A 19,660-nucleotide genomic window follows, 5' to 3' on the forward strand; every position below is an offset into this window, starting at 1 on the left:
TTATTTGCGATTTTCAGAAATCGTTAACGTTGCGTTATGCTAATGAGCCTGAGGCTTAGTCACAATCCCGGATCCGGGATGGGGAGTTTCAAGAGGTTAATGGCACCTGTTTGAACTTGTTATCAGTATAAAAGACACCTGTCCACAACCTCAAACAGTCACACTCCAAACTCCACTATGGCCAAGCTGTAATAGGACACCAGAAACAAAATTGTAGACCTGGACCAGGCTGGGAAGACTGAATCTGCAATAGGTAAGCAGCTTGGTTTGAAGAAATCAACTGTGGGAGCAATTATTAGGAAATTGAAGACATACAAGACCACTTATAATCTCCCTCGATCTGGGGCTACACGCAAGATCTCACCCCGTGGGGTCAAAATGATCACAAGAACGGTGAGCAAAAATCCCAGAACCACACGGGGGGATCTAGTGAATGACCTGCAGAGAGCTGGGTCCAAAGTAACAAAGCCTACCATCAGTAACACACTACGCTGCCAGGGACTCAAATCCTGCAGTGCCAGACGTGTCCCCCTGCTTAAGCCAGTACATGTCCAGGCCCGTCTGAAGTTTGCTAGAAAGTGTTTGGATGATCCATAAGAAGATAGGGAGAATGTCATATGGTCAGATGAAACCAAAATATAACTTTTTGGTAAAAACTCAACTCGTCGTGTTTGGAGGACAAAGAATGCTGAGTTGCATCCAAAGAACACCATACCTACTGTGAAGCATGGGGGTGGAAACATCATGCTTTGGGGCTGTTTTTCTGCAAAGGGACCAGGACGACTGATCCGTGTAAAGGAAAGAATGAATGGGGCCATGTATTGTGAGATTTTGACTGAAAACTTCCTTCCATCAGCAAGGGCATTGAAGATGAAACGTGGCTGGGTCTTTCAGCATGACAATGATCCCAAACACACCGCCCGGGCAACGAAAGAGTGGCTTCGTAAGAAGCATTTCAAGGTCCTCCTTTCAATGACCTCTGTCATTGCCAAAAAAGTATTGAGATAAACCTTTGTTATTGACCAAATACTTATTTTCCACCATAATTTGCTAATAAATTCATTAAAAATCCTACAATGTGATTTTCTGGATTTTTTTTCTAATTTTGTCTGTTATAGTTGAAGTGTACCTATGATGACAATTACAGGCCTCTCTCATCTTTTTAAGTGGGAGAACATGCACAATTGGTGGCTGACTAAATACTTTTTTGACCCACAGTTTTTTAGCCCATACAGTTAAAATAAGTGTTGATTCAGTATTGTTGTAATTGTCATTATTACAAATTATTTTTCTTTTCAAATCGGCCGATTAATTGGTCCTCCAATAATCAGTATTGGCGTTGAAAAATCATAATCGGTCGACCTCTATTCTGTTTTTCTGAAATTCCTTTTCTTCTTTTCTAACGTTTTAGACTTGACTAAAATAAATAATGCATTTATTGTGATGGTGTAAATTTAAATTGATTTATTATAATTTTTTAAATGTAGATGTTCCAAAGGCGCACATCAGTGGCTTGTTTGCAGCTTCTATGCTGCAAACAATGTTCATTAATGGTCAGTTAATGAATGACAAAATGTCATGACCGCCACAGCCCTAGACCGTATGACCACTCTGACATGTTTGCCAAAGTATCCCATTACCACCAAACAAAATGCCATGACCGCCACAGCCCTAGACCGTATGACCACTCTGACATGTTTGCCAAGATATCCCATTACCAGCAAACAAAATGTCATGACCGCCACAGCCCTAGATCGTATGGCTACTCTGACATGTTTGCCAAGGTATCCCATTACCACCAAACAAAATGTCATGACCGCCACAGCCCTAGACCGTATGACCACTCTGACATGTTTGCACAGTATCTGTGTCGACTGGAAATGACAATGAAAAATGAACACTGCTTCTGTGGTATTATGTAAAGGGTTGTTTATTCTATATGGATCTGTTACTACATTTGAAAGTTAGCAAAACACTTAGATTAGAATATGTACATTAATTCTTCTCCTATTACCTTGTGGGCTACTGACCTATTTAATTTGCTGTTATTTGACTGCTGTTGCTGTGATCAGGGCATACTTGTGAATGAGACCCTGGTCTGAATGGGTTTTCCCTGATTAAATAAAGACTAAATAAATAAAAGCTTCCTCCGGCATCTCACCTTATACTGTATCTGCCTGTAGTTATTGAACTCAACCTGCAGGAGGTTTGGTTGTTGTGATTGAGCTGTTTCCAGCTGTGGGCAAGGTTCTGATAGATGGGTGTGTCCTGGTGGTGGCAAGGACACACCCAAGAAACACCAACATCAAACCACACCGCCAAGCCAACTCACGTTTGGCTTCTGTCATGGCCACCAGCATTTCTTGAGGAGCAAAGCCAAAAAACAAGACCAAATCAGCGGGTGCAGTTCCTCTTCAACAGAAAATCACCTTCTGGTGTAAAATCCATGGAAATTAAAAACAAAAAACTGTGTTTTAAGTGAGAAGTAGGCATTGGTCTGAAGCTGAAAAAGAAAGGAAATTCACATGAGCACTACAATGCCTACTCCACCCAGGTTTTCCAGCACAGCTTTGATCTACTACAGTAGCTATGTTGGTCTATTGTATTTCAAACAATGTGTATGCAGGTTGCTAAGGATTCAAACCTTCTCAAACAGCTTACTTCATATTCTTCAGTGAAATAATGGACTTCACAGTGTCTTGCTATTAAAATAATGTACAGAGTGCCTTTGGAAAGTATTTATACCCCTTTACCTTTTCCTCACTTTGTTACGTTACAGCCTTATTCTAAAATGAATAAAGCATAAATAATCCTCAGCAATCGACACACAATACTCCATATTGGCAATGTGAAAACAGATTTTTTGAAATTGTTGTAAATTTATTCAAAATAAAAATATACTTATTCACATAAGTATTCAGACGCTTTGCTATGAGACTCGAAATTGGCTCAAGTGCATCCTGTTTCCATTGGAGTCCACCTGTAGCAAATTCAATTGATTGGATATGATTTGGAAAGGCACACACCTCTATATAAGGTCCTATAGTTGACAGTGCATGTCAGAGTAAAAACCAAGCTATGAGGTCGAAGGAATTGTCCGTAGAGTTCCGAGACAGGGTTGTGTTGAGGCACAGATCTGGGGAAGGGTACCAAAAAATGTCTGCAGCATTGAAGGTCCCCAAGAACACAGTGGCCTCCATCATTCATAAATGGAAGAAGTTGGGAACCACCAAGACAATTTCTAGAGCTGCCCGCAAGGCCAAACTGAGTAATCGGGGAAGAAGGGCCTTGGTAAGGGAGGTGACCAAGAACCCAATGGTCATGGGAGAACCTTCAACACAACCATTTCTGCAGCACTCCACCAATCAGGTCTTTATGGTAGAGTGGCCAGATGGAAGCCACTCCTCATTAAAAGACACATGAGAGCACGCTTTGAGTTTGCCAAAAGGCACCTACAGACTCTCAGACCATGAGAAACAAGGTTCTCTGGTATGATGAAACCAAGATTGAACTCTTTGGCTTGAATGCCAAGCGTCACATCTGGAGGAAACCTGGCACCATCCCTACGGTGAAACATGGTGGTGGCAGCATCATGCAGTGGCGATGTTTTTTAGCAACAGGGACTGGGAGACTAGTCAAGATTGAGGCAAAGAGGAACAGAGAAATGTATGGAGAGATCCTTGATGAAAACCTGCTCCAGAGCGCTCAGGACCTCAGACTGGGGCAAAGGTTCACCTTCCAACAGGACAACAACCCTAAACACACAGCCAAGACAATGCAGGAGTGGCTTCGGGACAAGTCTCAATGTCCTTGAGTGGCCCAGTCAGAGCCCGGACTTGAACCTGATCGAACATCTCTGGAGAGACGTGAAAATAGATGTTTTCAGCAACACTCCCCATCCAACATGACAGAGCTTGAGATGATCTTTCAGTATCAGTTTATTTATTTATTTTTTGCAAAAATGTCTAAAAACCTGTTTTTGCTTTGTCATTATGGGGTTCTGTGAATTTGTTGATGAGGGAAAAAAACAATTGAAAACATTTTAGCATTTGGCCTCCCTTGATTAAAAAAAAGTATAAAATAATAGCCAATCAGCGTTGAGCTAAACTGAGTGAGCTCAGCTGTGAATGCTCCTTGCGCACCAGAAAAAAAGTGTCAATGAAAGCCAGTTTGGATTTGGCTTCACACCAATCACATCACATTAGAAGCTAAACGTCATTGAAAGAAAAGTTGATTTGATGAATCTCGTTGTGTCGTTGTCCCCCGGTGCCTAGCTAACTAGCTAAAATTGTCCCTTTCCTAAATTAGCCATGGATGGAGATAGGGATTTTGACTTACTTTTTTTTACATACATTCTACATATTGCCCAATCATTATAACGGCGATTCTGATCCAACCATAAATTCATACAGATGTTGCTCTCCGGTTTTGTAACGAATTTATTCTGCCACTATATCAAAGGCATATGAACTAACACGTTATAGAGAAAACAATGCAATTATCACATACAGTAGGTTGTAATATGGCTTCTTTTTCTCCCCCTGGCTTCTCTCTTTCCCTCTCCCCCTCTCCCCTCGCACACCCCCGGTGACAGTTGACCATGACCTGGTTGCACTAGGGCTGAGAGGGATTTCTGTTCGCAAGTGTCCCGCAGCTGTCTACCAGCCCGGGGAGGGGGGAGCTGGGGGGCGAGAGAAGGGCAGAGTGCGTCTATGATCAGGGGTGGTGGAGAAGAGAGATTGGTCTGTTCACATGCACTCTTTACACAACCCTGACAGACACACGGCCTGCAGAAGGGCCCTGTGTTGTATGTCTGTCTTAAAAAAAGACAGTAGGAAGGGTAAGGGAGGGAGAGTGAGTGTAAGAGAGAAAGAGGACCGAGGGAGATGACAGATAGATGATAGATATGAGATAGCAAGACAATGTGGCAGAGAAAGACAAAAAAATACAAACAGACCTTCTCCAACCTCAACCAGTGTAGACCCCAGCAGGGTAACAGGTAGTATTAGGAATGTGTCAGTCAGTTGGGGAAACCAAGACAACTTGACCCTGCCTGTCCCATATCTATTGAAGCTGCTGGGTTCAAGACACTCCCCCTCACTAGCTCTGTGATGGTCATGGATGACAGTAGTTGGCCAACCAAATAACCTCAGTCACCGTAATAACCGTTTTTAAGGTGCACATTTCACCTCTCCTCAGCTTCTGACTGCATGTGCTGCCATAGAAATAGAATGAATAGAACGGGGTTCCCCATTTAAGTCAATGATGGCATAATACAACACTTTGATTGTTTCAGCAAGGAGCTACAAAGTTTCATCACATTTTTAAAAGTTTATGTTACCTCAAAAACGGACTCAACCACACGAATGCCCCGACGTCTCATTTTATGTCAGCTGTTTGTCACCTCCCCCAAAAACCAAAATGTTTATGACGGTTATTTTATTTTCCTGATGGTCTTCATCAATAACCGTCAGTTACATGGTTATATGGTATTGTGCCAGCCCTACCCCATCCCCTCCTGTCCCACCTCCTTCAGACACGGTTGTCAAGGCCCCCAGAAGAAAACCAGGTCGATTCCGTACAGGATGTCTTATAAAACTATAGAGAGGCGGGAAATCTGTATCTACAGCCTGTCTTGTCAAAACAGGTCCTCTGTGCAGTCTGGAGCTGGGGCTGAACGCTGAGGCTGAACGCTGGGGCTGAACGCTGAGGCTGAACGCTGAGGCTGAACGCTGGGGCTGAACGCTGAGGATGAACGCTGGGGCTGAACGCTGAGGATGAACGCTGGGGCTGAACGCTGGGGCTGAACGCTGGGGCTGAACGCTGGGGCTAAACGCTGGGGCAAAATGCTGGGGCTATATAAGCATATATAAGGGGCGGTATGTAGCCAAGTGGTTAGTGTGTTGGGCCAGTAACAAAGGTTGGTGGATCAAATCCCCGAACTGGCAAGGTCAAAATCTGTCATTCTGCCCCTGAACAAGGCAGTTAACCCACTGTCCCTAGGCTGTCATTGTAAATAAGAATTTGTTCTTAAGTGACTTGCCTAGTTAAATTAAAAAAATATAAACACCTATATAAACAACACTATGTCACATCCCCCAATATGTTACAAATCACAGGATATAAACCCATCATAACAACTATGGCATGAATCTTATCAGAGTGAGTAATCACATGGCTAGCCTTATTAAGTTATGTTTGCTATGAGCTGTATTCAAGGGATACTTCAAGATTTTGGCAACAAGGCCCTTTACCTACTTCCCCAGAGTCAGATGAACTCATGGATATCATTTGTATGTCTCTGCATGCAGTTGGAAGGAAGTAGCCAATTAACGCTAACACAATTGTTAACTGGTATTAGCACAATGACTGGAAGTCTCTGGTAACTGCTAGCGTGCAATGACTGGAACTCTATGGTATAGACTTCATCTAGAGGTCGAAAGAAACGAACACCTGTTTAGGCGAGGCACTGGCTAGCGGAGTAGAACACCTGTTTAGGAGAGGTGCTGGCTAGTGGAGTAGAACACATGTTTAGAAGAGGTGCTGGCTAGTGGAGTAGAACACCTGTTTAGGCGAGGTGCTGGCTAGCGGAGTAGAACACCTGTTTAGGCGAGGTGCTGGCTAGCGGAGTAGAACACCTGTTTAGGCGAGGTGCTGGCTAGCGGAGTAGAACACCTGTTTAGGCGAGGTGCTGGCTAGCGGAGTAGAACACCTGTTTAGGCGAGGTGCTGGCTAGCGGAGTAGAACACCTGTTTAGGCGAGGTGCTGTCTAGCGGAGTAGAACACCTGTTTAGGCGAGGCGCTGGCCAGCGGAATAGAACACCTGTTTAGGCGAGGTGCTGGCTAGCAGAGTAGAACACCTGTTTAGGCGAGGCGCTGGCTAACAGAATAGAACACCTGTTTAGGCGAGGTGCTGGCTAGCAGAGTAGAACACCTGTTTAGGCGAGGTGCTGGCTAGCGGAGTAGAACACCTGTTTAGGCGAGGTGCTGGCTAGCGGAGTAGAACACCTGTTTAGGCGAGGCGCTGGCCAGCGGAATAGAACACCTGTTTAGGCGAGGTGCTGGCTAGCAGAGTAGAACACCTGTTTAGGCGAGGCGCTGGCTAACAGAATAGAACACCTGTTTAGGCGAGGTGCTGGCTAGCGGAGTAGAACACCTGTTTAGGCGAGGTGCTGGCTAGCGGAGTAGAACACCTGTTTAGGCGAGGTGCTGGCTAGCGGAGTAGAACACCTGTTTAGGCGAGGCGCTGGCCAGCGGAATAGAACACCTGTTTAGACGAGGTGCTGGCTAGCGGAGTAGAACACCTGTTTAGGCGAGGTGCTGGCTAGCGGAGTAGAACACCTGTTTAGGCGAGGTGCTGGCTAGCGGAGTAGAACACCTGTTTAGGCGAGGCGCTGGCTAACAGAATAGAACACCTGTTTAGGCGAGGTGCTGGCTAGCAGAGTAGAACACCTGTTTAGGCGAGGTGCTGGCTAGCGGAGTAGAACACCTGTTTAGGCGAGGTGCTGTCTAGCGGAGTAGAACACCTGTTTAGGCGAGGCGCTGGCCAGCGGAATAGAACACCTGTTTAGGCGAGGTGCTGGCTAGCGGAGTAGAACACCTGTTTAGGAGAGGTGCTGGCTAGTGGAGTAGAACACCTGTTTAGGCGAGGTGCTGGCTAGCGGAGTAGAACACCTGTTTAGGCGAGGTGCTGGCTAGCGGAGTAGAACACCTGTTTAGGCGAGGTGCTGGCTAGCGGAGTAGAACACCTGTTTAGGCGAGGCGCTGGCTAACAGAATAGAACACCTGTTTAGGCGAGGTGCTGGCTAGCAGAGTAGAACACCTGTTTAGGCGAGGTGCTGGCTAGCGGAGTAGAACACCTGTTTAGGCGAGGCGCTGGCTAACAGAATAGAACACCTGTTTAGGCAAGGTGCTGGCTAACAGAATAGAACACCTGTTTAGGCGAGGTGCTGGCTAGCGGAATAGAACACCTGTTTAGGCGAGGCGCTGGCTAACAGAATAGAACACCTGTTTAGGCAAGGTGCTGGCTAGTGGAGTAGAACTCCTGTTGAGGCCAGGTGCTGGCTAGCGGAGTAGAACACCTGTTTAGGCGAGGTGCTGGCTAGTGGAGTAGAACACCTGTTTAGGCGAGGTGCTGGCTAGCGGAATAGAACACCTGTTTAGGCCAGGTGCTGGCTAGCGGAGTAGAACACCTGTTTAGGCGAGGTGCTGGCTAGTGGAGTAGAACACCTGTTTAGGCGAGGTGCTGGCTAGCGGAGTAGAACACCTGTTTAGGCGAGGTGCTGGCTAGTGGAGTAGAACACCTGTTTAGGCGAGGCACTGTCTAGCGGAATAGAACACCTGTTTAGGCCAGGTGCTGGCTAGTGGAGTAGAACACCTGTTTAGGCCAGGTGCTGGCTAGAGGAGCAGAAACTACCTCGAACTTCCTAAATACTGGATGCAGAGACAAAAATCTCTGCAGCGTGTTTACAGGCTTTTAAATAATGGCAGATAAAGATCGAAGAGGTGGGGATCAGGCTAGTGGAGGGGAGTGTGGACTCCTCTGTCTCCTTAAATGTGAAGAGCTGTAGCTTCACTGTTAGAGCGACAGCAACAATAACCATCAGAGTGCAGTATTCTGGCTGGGGCAGAGTAGGTGATTGATGACTCAGGTTCATCAGGGGAACAGATAAACACTTTAAGAAGACTGGAGAGAGGGGGGACTATTTACCTGACATACAGTTATTGCTGAATTGAGAGAGAGAGAGAGAGGAGGAGGAGATCTAGAGAGGAGAGAGAAGGGAGAGAGAGAGAGGGAGAGAGAGAGAGAGCGAGAGCGAGAGCGAGAGAGAGCGAGAGAAAGAGAGCGAGAGAGCGAGAGAGCGAGAGAAAGAGAGCGAGAGAGCGAGAGAAAGAGAGCGAGAGAGGAGAGAGAGCGAGAGAGATCTAGAGAGAGAGATCTAGAGACAGAGAGAGGAGGAGAGAGAGGAGAGATCTAGAGAGAGAGCAGAGAGAGAGAGATCTAGAGAGAGAGAGGAGGAGATCTAGAGAGAGGAGAGAGAGAGGAGAGAGAAGGGAGAGAGAGAGAGAGATCTAGAGAGAGATCTAGAGACAGAGAGAGAGAAAAGGGCAACCAGTGAAGAACACGCACCATTGTAAATACAACCCATATCTATGCTTATTTATTTTATCTTGTGTCCTTTACCATTTGTACATTGTAAAAACACTGTATATATATATATATAATATGACATTTGTAATGTCTTTATTGTTTTGAAACTCCTGTATGTGTGATGTCTACTGTTAATTTCACTTTATATATTATCTACCTTACTTGCTTTGGCAATATTAACACATGTTTCCCATGCCAATAAAGCCCCTTGAATTGAATTGAATTGAGAGATCGAGAGAGAGGAGAGATCTAGAGGGGAGAGAGAGAGATCTAGAGAGAGAGCAGAGAGAGTGAGAGAGGAGAGAGAGCAAGAGAGAGAGACAGAGAGATCTAGAGAGAGAGAGGAGAGAGAGATATCTAGAGAGAGGAGAGAGAGCGAGAGAGCGAGAGAAAGAGAGCGAGAGAGTGAGAGAAAGAGAGCGAGAGAGGAGAGAGAGCGAGAGAGATCTAGAGAGATCTAGAGACAGAGGAGGAGAGAGAGATCTAGAGAGAGAGGAGAGATCTAGAGAGAGAGCAGAGAGAGAGGAGAGAGAAGGGAGAGAGAGAGAGCGAGAGAAAGAGAGCGAGAGAGGAGAGAGAGCGAGAGAGATCGAGAGAGAGATCTAGAGACAGAGAGAGATCTAGAGAGAGAGCAGAGAGAGCAGAGAGAGCGAGAGAGGAGAGAAAGCAAGAGAGAGATCTAGAGAGAGATCTAGAGAGAGATCTAGAGAGAGATCTAGAGAGAGAGATATCTAGAGAGAGGAGAGAGAGAGATCTAGAGAGAGGAGAGAGAGAGATCTAGAGAGAGGAGAGAGAGAGATCTAGAGAGAGAGAGCGAGAGAGAGCGAGAGAGAGATCTAGAGCGAGAGAGGAGAGGAGAGAGAGCGAGAGAGAGACAGAGAGAGAGATCTAGAGAGAGAGAGAGGAGAGAGAGAGCTAAGTCAAATTGGCTTTTTACCAAATTACCAGTTCAACAGACCATGTATTCACCCTGCACACCCTAATTGACAACCAAACAAACCAAAACAAAGGCAAAGTCTTCTGATGCTTTGTTGATTTAAAAAAAGCCTTCGACTCAATTTGGCATGAGGTTCTGCTATACAAACTGATGGAAAGTGGTGTTGGGGGTAAAACATACAACATTATAAAATCCATGTACACAAACAACAAGTGTGCGGTTAAAATTGGCAAAAAACACACACATTTCTTCACACAGGGTCGTAGGGTGAGACAGGGATGCAGCTTAAGCCCCACCCTCTTCAACATATATATCAACGAATTGGCGCGGGCACTAAAAAAGTCTGCAGCACCCGGCCTCACCCTACTAGAATCCAAAGTCAAATGTCTGCTGTTTGCTGATGATCTGGTGCTTCTGTCACCAACCAAGGAGGGCCTACAGCAGCACCTAGATCTTCTGCACAGATTCTGTCAGACCTGGGCCCTGACAGTATATCTCAGTAAGACCAAAATAATGGTATTCCAAAAAAGGTCCAGTCACCAGGACCACAAGTACAAACTCCATCTAGACACTGTTGCCCTAGAGCACACAAAAAACTATACATACCTTGGCCTAAACATCAGCGCCACAGGTAACTTCCACAAAGCTGTGAACAATCTGAGAGACAAGGCAAGAAGGGCATTCTATGCCATCAAAAGGAACATAAATTTCAACATACCAATTAGGATTTGGCTACTTGAATCATTCATAAAGCCCATTGCCCTTTATGGTTGTGAGGTCTGGGGTCTGCTCACCAACCAAGACTTCACAAACAAACACCAAATTGAGACTCTTTACGCAAAAATATCCTCTGTGTACAACGTAGAACACCAAATAATGCATGCAGAGCAGAATTAGGCCGATACCCACTAATTATCAAAATCCAGAAAAGAGCCGTTAACTTCTATAACCACCTAAAAGGAAGCGATTCCCAAACCTTCCATAACAAAGCCATCACCTACAGAGAAATGAACCTGGAGAAGAGTCCCCTAAGCAAGCCGGTCCTGGGGCTCTGTTCACAAACACAAACACACCCTACAGAGCCCCAGGACAGCAGCACAATTAGACCCAACCAAATCATGAGTAAACAAAAAGATAATTACTTGACACGTTGGAAAAAATTAACAAAAAAACAGAGCAAACTAGAATGCTATTTGGCCCTAAACAGAGAGTACACAGCGGCAGAATACCTGACCACTGTGACTGACGCAAAATTAAGGAAAGCTTTGACTATGTACAGACTCAGTGAGCATAGCCTTGCTATTGAGAAAGGCCGTCGTAGGCAGACATGGCTCTCAAGAGAAGACAGGCTATGTGCTCACTGCCCACAAAATGAGGTGGAAACTGAGCTGCACTTCATAACCTCCTGCCCAAATACATTAATACATATTAGAGAGACATATTTCGCTCAGATTACACAGATCCACAAAGAATTCGAAAACAAATCCAATTTTGATAAACTCCCATATCTACTGGGTGAAATTCCACAGTGTGCCTTCACAGCAGCAAGAGATTTGTGACCTGTTGCCACGAGAAAAGAGCAACCAGTGAAGAACAAACACCACTGTAAATACAACCCATATTTATGCTTATTTATTTTATCTTGTGTACTTTAACCATTTGTACATTGCTAAAACACTGTATATATATATATATATATATATAATATGACATTTGTAATGTCTTTATTGTTTTGAAACTTCTGTATGTGTAATGTTTACTGTTAATTTTTATTGTTTATTTCACTTTTGTATATTATCTACCTCACTTGCTTTGGCAATGTTAACACGTTTCCCATGCCAATAAAGCCCCTTGAATTGAATTGAGAGGAGAGAGAGCGAGATCTAGAGAGAGAGAGAGAGAGGAGAGAGGAGAGCGAGAGAGAGATCTAGAGAGAGCAGAGAGAGAGAGAAAAGGAGAGAGAGAGAACGAAAGAACAAATGATATAGTCAGCTATGAGTACAATAACCCAAACAACTCTGCTCTGCCTAAATTATCCCAGGTTTGGATAATTGAGCCTCAGTGATCTTTGTTCTTCTTTCTTCTCATAAGCTGAGTTAATAAGCTCAGTAAAACAGGAAATTGAGAAGTTCTGAGTGTTACTAGATAAGAGCTTCTCTGAATGATATTCTGCCAACAGCCGCATCACACACTATTCATTTATTAATATTTTTGGCATGGCCTATTATAGTGATAAGGGATTGGAATTTGATTAAGAGTAGATCAGTTTTACTGATAGCTAATGTCTGCTCTCTCTGGCAATTGTTGCCTCCCTGACCTTCAACTGTCACTTCAGTTTTTGTACTAATATGTATAATTAATATGCCAGAGTCAATAAGAGCCAAGGAAGACATCTCCTTTGACGAGGCCATTGATGTCAACATGGAAGGTTTCAATTACACACACAAACATATACAATCACACACGACACACGCATTCTTGCTCGGTTGCACACACACACACGTACGCATGCACACTCACACTATTCCTTGAGGTCTGAAAGCCACATGAGTAATACAATCCTAATGCACTCATAACTGAGAGTATCCATCAATATCGATCGATAAGGCCCCTGACCAAGAAATCTATCTCAATGTTGCTGCTGCTGCCAGAGCTAATGGTTCAGATAGGACTTCTTAATTAGGCTGGGTTGGGCAGGACTTCTTAATTAGGCTGGGTTGGGCAGGACTTCTTAATTAGGCTGGGTTGGACAGGACTTCTTAATTAGGCTGGGTTGGACAGGACTTCTTAATTAGGCTGGGTTGGACAGGACTTCTTAATTAGGCTGGGTTGGGCAGGACTTCTTAATTAGGCTGGGTTGGGCAGGACTTCTTAATTAGGCTGGGTTGGACAGGACTTCTTAATTAGGCTGGGTTGGGCAGGACTTCTTAATTAGGCTGGGTTGGACAGGACTTCTTAATTAGGCTGGGTTGGGCAGGACTTCTTAATTAGGCTGGGTTGGGCAGGACTTCTTAATTAGGCTGGTTTGGACATCACTTCTTAATTAGGCTGGGTTGGACAGGACTTCTTAATTAGGCTGGGTTGGACAGGACTTCTTAATTAGGCTGGGTTGGACAGGACTTCTTAATTAGGCTGGGTTGGACAGGACTTCTTAATTAGGCTGGGTTGGACATGACTTCTTAATTAGGCTGAGTTGGACAGGACTTCTTAATTAGGCTGGGTTGGACATGACTTCTTAATTAGGCTGGGTTGGACAGGACTTCTTAATTAGGCTGAGTTGGACAGGACTTCTTAATTAGGCTGGGTTGGGCAGGACTTCTTAATTAGGCTGGGTTGGACAGGACTTCTTAATTAGGCTGGGTTGGGCAGGACTTCTTAATTAGGCTGGGTTGGACAGGACTTCTTAATTAGGTTGGGTTGGGCAGGACTTCTTAATTAGGCTGGGTTGGACAGGACTTCTTAATTAGGCTGGGTTGGACAGGACTTCTTAATTAGGCTGGGTTGGGCAGGACTTCTTAATTAGGCTGGGTTGGGCAGGACGTCTTAATTAGGCTGGGTTGGACAGGACTTCTTAATTAGGCTGGTTTGGACATGACTTCTTAATTAGGCTGGGTTGGACAGGACTTCTTAATTAGGCTGGGTTGGGCAGGACTTCTTAATTAGGTTGGGTTGGGCAGGACTTCTTAATTAGGCTGGGTTGGACATGACTTCTTAATTAGGCCGGGTTGGACAGGACTTCTTAATTAGGCTGGGTTGGACAGGACTTCTTAATTAGGCTGAGTTGGACAGGACTTCTTAATTAGGCTGGGTTGGACATGACTTCTTAATTAGGCTGAGTTGGACAGGACCCAGCCATGCAGACACTTCATATCATTGATATGAAATCTATTGCAGAGGCCTTGAGCTGTGCACTTTTTCTACTCCATCCGATTCAAGGTGAGTTCTTGTGAGGAGATTGCAGTACGTTCACAGTGACAACTTCTGGCGTGTTTTAATGAATAAGTTTAAAAACAGTAAAAACGCAGTCTCACTTTACTTAGATGTTAATAGAAGGCTATGCTCTTCAGACATCATCATAGTAATCATAACAAACTATACTTATGAAACAGGCTTTAAAAGGGAATCGCTGTCACGCTTGTGATATTTTGTTTCTGTTGCTGAGAACACATGGAACACAGAACAAGGGAAACCCTTTGTTAGAGGGGACTACATTAAACCAACACAACCCTTGGCCTGTCACACACACACATCAGCTGTTTTACCCACAGACAGGCACATAAGGACACACAACCCTGTGAGAGAAGAGTCAGTGGGAATCCATATCAAACGCAACTCCCATTGCGTAACCAACAGCCAAAACCAACTGAAGGATAAACTCCACAGTTATGCAAGCGCAACAGATGAGATAGTGTGATAATTGTTGCAAGGGAAAAGGAAACTTTGCCTGCAGCAGACCTTTACATGCTGGGACAAATGTGTCAAACACTTTCACAATGTTTGAGCTGCACTTGATGTAGTTCGCCCAGATGCCAGTACAATTAAACTATTGTAATAGCCCAAAAAGTGCAAACTCCAAGCTAAATCAAGCATATCTCAATAATCACATTTGATTTCTATGCATTTGACCCAGGCCTGGTATTGGTGACTTAATGTACCACCTGAATGTCCCGTGGTTTGTTCCAAATGATCAATGTTGAGTGAACCCACCCAGTTCATAACTAACCAGAATTAACAGCTAGGAACCAAAGGTCAATGTCTGTTATCAGAAATCCTGAACTCTGCCAAACAAACACCTTATATTCCTTTTGGACTTCTTTATATACTACAGGAGGGCTTTTTTGAGGTGATTGTTTAACAAACAGATTTAAACATGACTGGTTGTGTTTACGTTACATTAAAAGGTAATACATGTTAAAAGTTAAATTAAAAATGTACTAGGACTACCAGGCCCACAGAAATCCTATGAAATGAATAGAGATTCTATAAGTAATTCTATGATTACACCGAGACTATAAAGAAAGTGTTTGCATGCATCACCTTGCACACACAGGGAGAACGTAGCGGTAAGAAATTAAATCTACCTTCACACCTGAATAAAGGTACCATTAATCCTTATCTGGAGTAGATTCCATTTGGATTATTAATCTCACATTGACTACCGTAATGGGTTTTATATCCCAATTTTACAATGAAATGATATTTGTTGAAGTTGCCTCTGGACTTCACAAGGATAAACCAGATCATACATTCTGCCACTGGTTTAATCTTGGTAAAGCTAATCTAAACCTCTGAAGTGAAGAGCATACAGTAGAAATAGCTTCCACCATTGGGTTACATGAGACCAGGATTTATTATCGTATGATCTTTCTGGACTGAACTGGAGGAACCCTTTGGGCGTAGTCCTCATCAGTCTGTTAGTAAAACAAACGTTACGTTCTCTTCTTAGGTCTTTTAAGGATTGCTTACGCAACAAGCAGTCAGTTTATCTCTCTATCTCGACAGTGCCTCTCATCAGAGCACTAATCTATCAAACACATTTTAGGGCAAATCCCTATTACTGATGAAACTGGTAGAAACCGGAAATCTATAGGAAGTCAAGTACATCTAACCAGTATATGTGGCAGTCGACAAATGACTAGCTGAGAGAGCTAGGTTCTGGGATACAGAGAAGGATCAGAAGACTGCCGTTTCTTCCCCATCGCCCAGCCAATAAAGCTTGGTTAAACCAGTGAATGCTGCGCCCATGGTGTCACACACACACACGCACACGCACACACACACACACACACACACACACTATAATATGAGCTCCTTACTGATGCTGCTGGTGGACTCATTTACCTCTGGGATTCTGAGATCAGAAGACAGAGGCTGGGCCAATTAGAGAGAAAACAGGCTGTTTGTTTGGCATTAGAAAGACAGGAAGCGAATCCACATTAAAGACTGTAGAGGCATGTTAAATAACCCTGAGGTCTAAACAGTAAATGTGTTGCGTGAAAGCGATTGATTCTTCTAACCCAGGTTAGAGGGGATGGCATTTGAAGTTTAACTATACCCTTCGTATGAATGGAACTGTAATCCATCCAGTCTTATTAGTACAACCTTTTATTGTGAGAGGCATTGGACAGCTTTTAAACACGTGTATCCAACCCGGGTTGTCCGTGGAGACTAAAAAGCATATTACTGTAGCTCACAGAACTAAACGCTGGGCTCTGGGAGCTATCACCAGTCTTCAGGTCTATTAACGCAAGGATAGTTCACTCATCCACCTCTGCTAGACTTCACAACCTCTGTAACCCCCAGCAGCTGTTTGATTCAAGTCACGGCACCAATGTGACCAACCATGTATCAATAATACTTAGACTTGGTAGGGTTATACGACTCTTTATGGCATGGTCATAAAGACTTCATGAATGCTAAATGTTACATTATCACAAATCTCTAAGCAAACAATACCTTTTCCATTGGATGCAGCAATACACCTTTAAAAAATGTTTAACCTTTATTTAACTAGGCAAGTCAGTTAAAAACAAATTCTTATTTACAATGACGGCCTACCCCGGCCAAACCCAGACGAGGCTGGGCCAATTGTGCGCTACCCTATGGGACTCCCAATCACAGCCGGTTGTGATACAGCCTGGATTCAAACCAGGGTGTCTGTAGTGACACCTCTTGCATTGAGATACAGTGCATTACATTACATGGAGACACTAGTCAGATCCAAAATAGTCCTGCTGACCAAACCTTTGACCAATACATGTCCTGTATGTGGAGAGCCATCATGATTACCAGGATGTTTACAGATCTCCCACTGGTGTGAACTGGGCCCATTAGCAGCCCCTGAGCCCAGCAGAGGTGGCTGATGTGATATGACATGGGCTTTCACTGAGCTCGTCCGACCGTCAAACACGCTGTCACCACACAGACAACATGGAAGCACACAGTCAGTCTGCAGCCCACGGTGCCCATAAATACTGTGAATAAGTTAAGTCTGTTTATATTCAGTCTTCTTTATTAGGGTACACAATTAAGTAAACAGGCAGTAAAAACCTCCCTGTCCATAGCCTGCTGTTTGTACATGCATAACTTATTGGTGTAAGGGTATGTAGTTTATAATATGGACATAATCTTTTCCCCATATGCCGTATGAGGAAATTATGAGGAAGAGATTGGACTGACATGCATTGCACTAATCTGCACCAATAGTTCTCTGCCTAGGAATTATGACTGTTTCAATTAATGCATCTATTTTCACTGGTCAGATAATGACATTCACATGCCTCCTCATTACTGAATGTGCTCTAGTAATGTTTGCAAACAGGAAATCACAGACTACAACCTAATATCTGTTGACAGCTCACATCTGACTAGACAGCTGTCAGTATTACCCATATCAAAGGTTATGGTAGAAAACAGTTTTTATAAAGAATCGCATTTTCCATCACATATCATGTAGCTTGAGAACTATGATCATAATGTACTCTATTGTTATAACAGACAAAGGTCGTACTTCTGCCAGGAATCAGGACATAAATTAAAACTTAAGTTGGACAGTGGTCCTCGCGTGACCATATCTGGTCGTCTTTCCAGGGCGTTTCCATTCAGATGATGGCTAATCACATATCCCTTCCTTTGTATAGCCTACCGTTACATCGTAGCCATACGATCTCGATATGGCGCTCTGACAGTGATACATATTCCATGCATTATGAACCAAAGATGACAACAGTAGACCATAGATTTATAGATCCATACTTGAAATAAGCACATGGTCAACAGTCATGTTTTTCTAAAATAAATAGATCCTTTATTTACCTCTTTCCTTCTGCTCTCTGCCCCGGGTCTGGTGATCAGAGCCGTGTCACCGCAAACCACGGCAGCATCCTCCACGAACACACAGTCCGGGAGAGACTCGTCGGCGGGGAGTTCAATCACCTCCAGCCCGAGTTTCTGCTTCAGAACCCCGACGTATACCTCATGTTCTCTCTGAGCTTTCTCCAGGTCCACGTCCGAAACGTTCATCCTCAGTGCCTCTTTAGCAAGGGAAGAGGGGATAGCTCGAACAACGGCGTGAGTGAAGTTACCAAAATCTGCCATCACACCAGCCATGTTCCGTTGATTGTTGTTATCCACAAATTGCTCAAACAAATAGCTCGAACAGTAGGCTATTCTAAATATATTTTGACAGCGAATGTTGTGGAAGTCTCTCTGTTGATTTAGCTTTGTTCGTTTTTTATTCTTTTGGTTCTTTTTTATTTTCTAAACTGACAGCTCAACTCAAACAGGCAACAAACAAGAGACAACGGTTTGATGACGCGCATTAACGTACAATCACGTGAACGAATGTAACAGCTAGTATCGTTTCCCGGTGAAGCCACAGCTCAGCCCGACATGTGACAGACAATGTGGCTCGTAAACAGCACAATCAGAATGAGACGCTCTGGCTGGCGCTCAGTTACTTTGTAACAACTTTCTATTACTTTGTAACATCGTTCTAATCATCGACGAACAAATGGGTTACAAACTCACCACAATGTCTTTACATAAAAGAATGTCAGTTAAGGCTAGTGCATAATCATTAATCAAACCGTTATTAAAATGTAGGCTACAGCCACGTGAGTGTTTCACAGTCTTTTCATTCAAAGAGCAAATCTTTATTAATGTGTACATTTCATAACCATATTTTGCAAAAGTTGATTTAAAGATCATGGTCACTGTCATCTCTGGCGTATTATTGCAATAGGCCTGCCTACCTGCCAGTTTAGCAAGTGCCAATGCCAAAGCAAAACAAAATACAATTAATTTTCTGTGATCTTTTCATGTAAGATACATTTATATGGGTGTATTGAAACCATTGAGCTCTAAACCATTGACAGTCATTTCCTGACAATAACCCCTCCTCCCCCATCAGTCAGTCATCGGAGATTCCCAAAGATTGGAAAGCAGCTGCGGTCCTCCCCCTCTTCAAAGGGGGGGACACTGTTGACCCAAACTGCTACATACGTATATCTATCCTACCCTGCCTTTCTAAGGACTTCGAAAGCCAAGTCAACAAACAGATTACCGACCATTTCGAATCTCACCATACCTTCTCTGCTATGCAATCTGGTTTCAGAGCTGGTCATGGGTGCACCTCAGCCACGCTCAAGGTCCTAAACGTTATCTTAACCGCCATTGATAAGAAACATTACTGTGCAGCCGTATTCATTGATCTGGCCAAGGCTTTCGACTCTGTCAATCACCACATCCTCATCGGCAGACTCGACAGCCTTGGTTTCTCAAATGATTGCCTCGTCTGGTTCACCAACTACTTCTCTGATAGAGTTCAGTGTGTCAAATCGGAGGGTCTGCTGTCCGGACCTCTGGCAGTCTCTATGGGGGTGCCACAGGGTTCAATTCTTGGACCGACTCTCTTCTCTGTATACATCAATGATGTCGCTCTTGCTGCTGGTGAGTCTCTGATCCACCTCTACGCAGACGACACCATTCTGTATACTTCTGGCCCTTCTTTGGACACTGTGTTAACAACCCTCCAGGCAAGCTTCAATGCCATACAACTCTCCTTCCGATGC

The 19,660-nt window shown here is 44.1% G+C and overlaps 1 protein-coding gene across 2 annotated transcripts in view; it reads right to left on the reverse strand.

Annotated features, from left to right (window-relative positions):
• The window catches only part of LOC135513151 (N(G),N(G)-dimethylarginine dimethylaminohydrolase 1-like), a 129,125-nt gene extending 110,637 nt beyond the window's left edge, over positions 1-18,488 (reverse strand). The window contains exon 1 of one of the 2 annotated variants that reach the window (XM_064935908.1): positions 17,904-18,485. In XM_064935908.1, the coding sequence (XP_064791980.1) occupies positions 17,904-18,197 (294 nt within the window). In that variant the 5' untranslated portion in view covers positions 18,198-18,485. Of the gene's footprint in view, positions 1-17,903 lie in introns of both variants that reach the window. The other variant, XM_064935909.1, reaches the window with a different exon arrangement.
• Between the last annotated feature and the right edge of the window lie 1,172 nt (positions 18,489-19,660).

Source organism: Oncorhynchus masou, chromosome 24 (genome assembly GCF_036934945.1).
Source record: "Oncorhynchus masou masou isolate Uvic2021 chromosome 24, UVic_Omas_1.1, whole genome shotgun sequence".
Classification (NCBI taxonomy): Eukaryota; Metazoa; Chordata; class Actinopteri; order Salmoniformes; family Salmonidae; genus Oncorhynchus; species Oncorhynchus masou.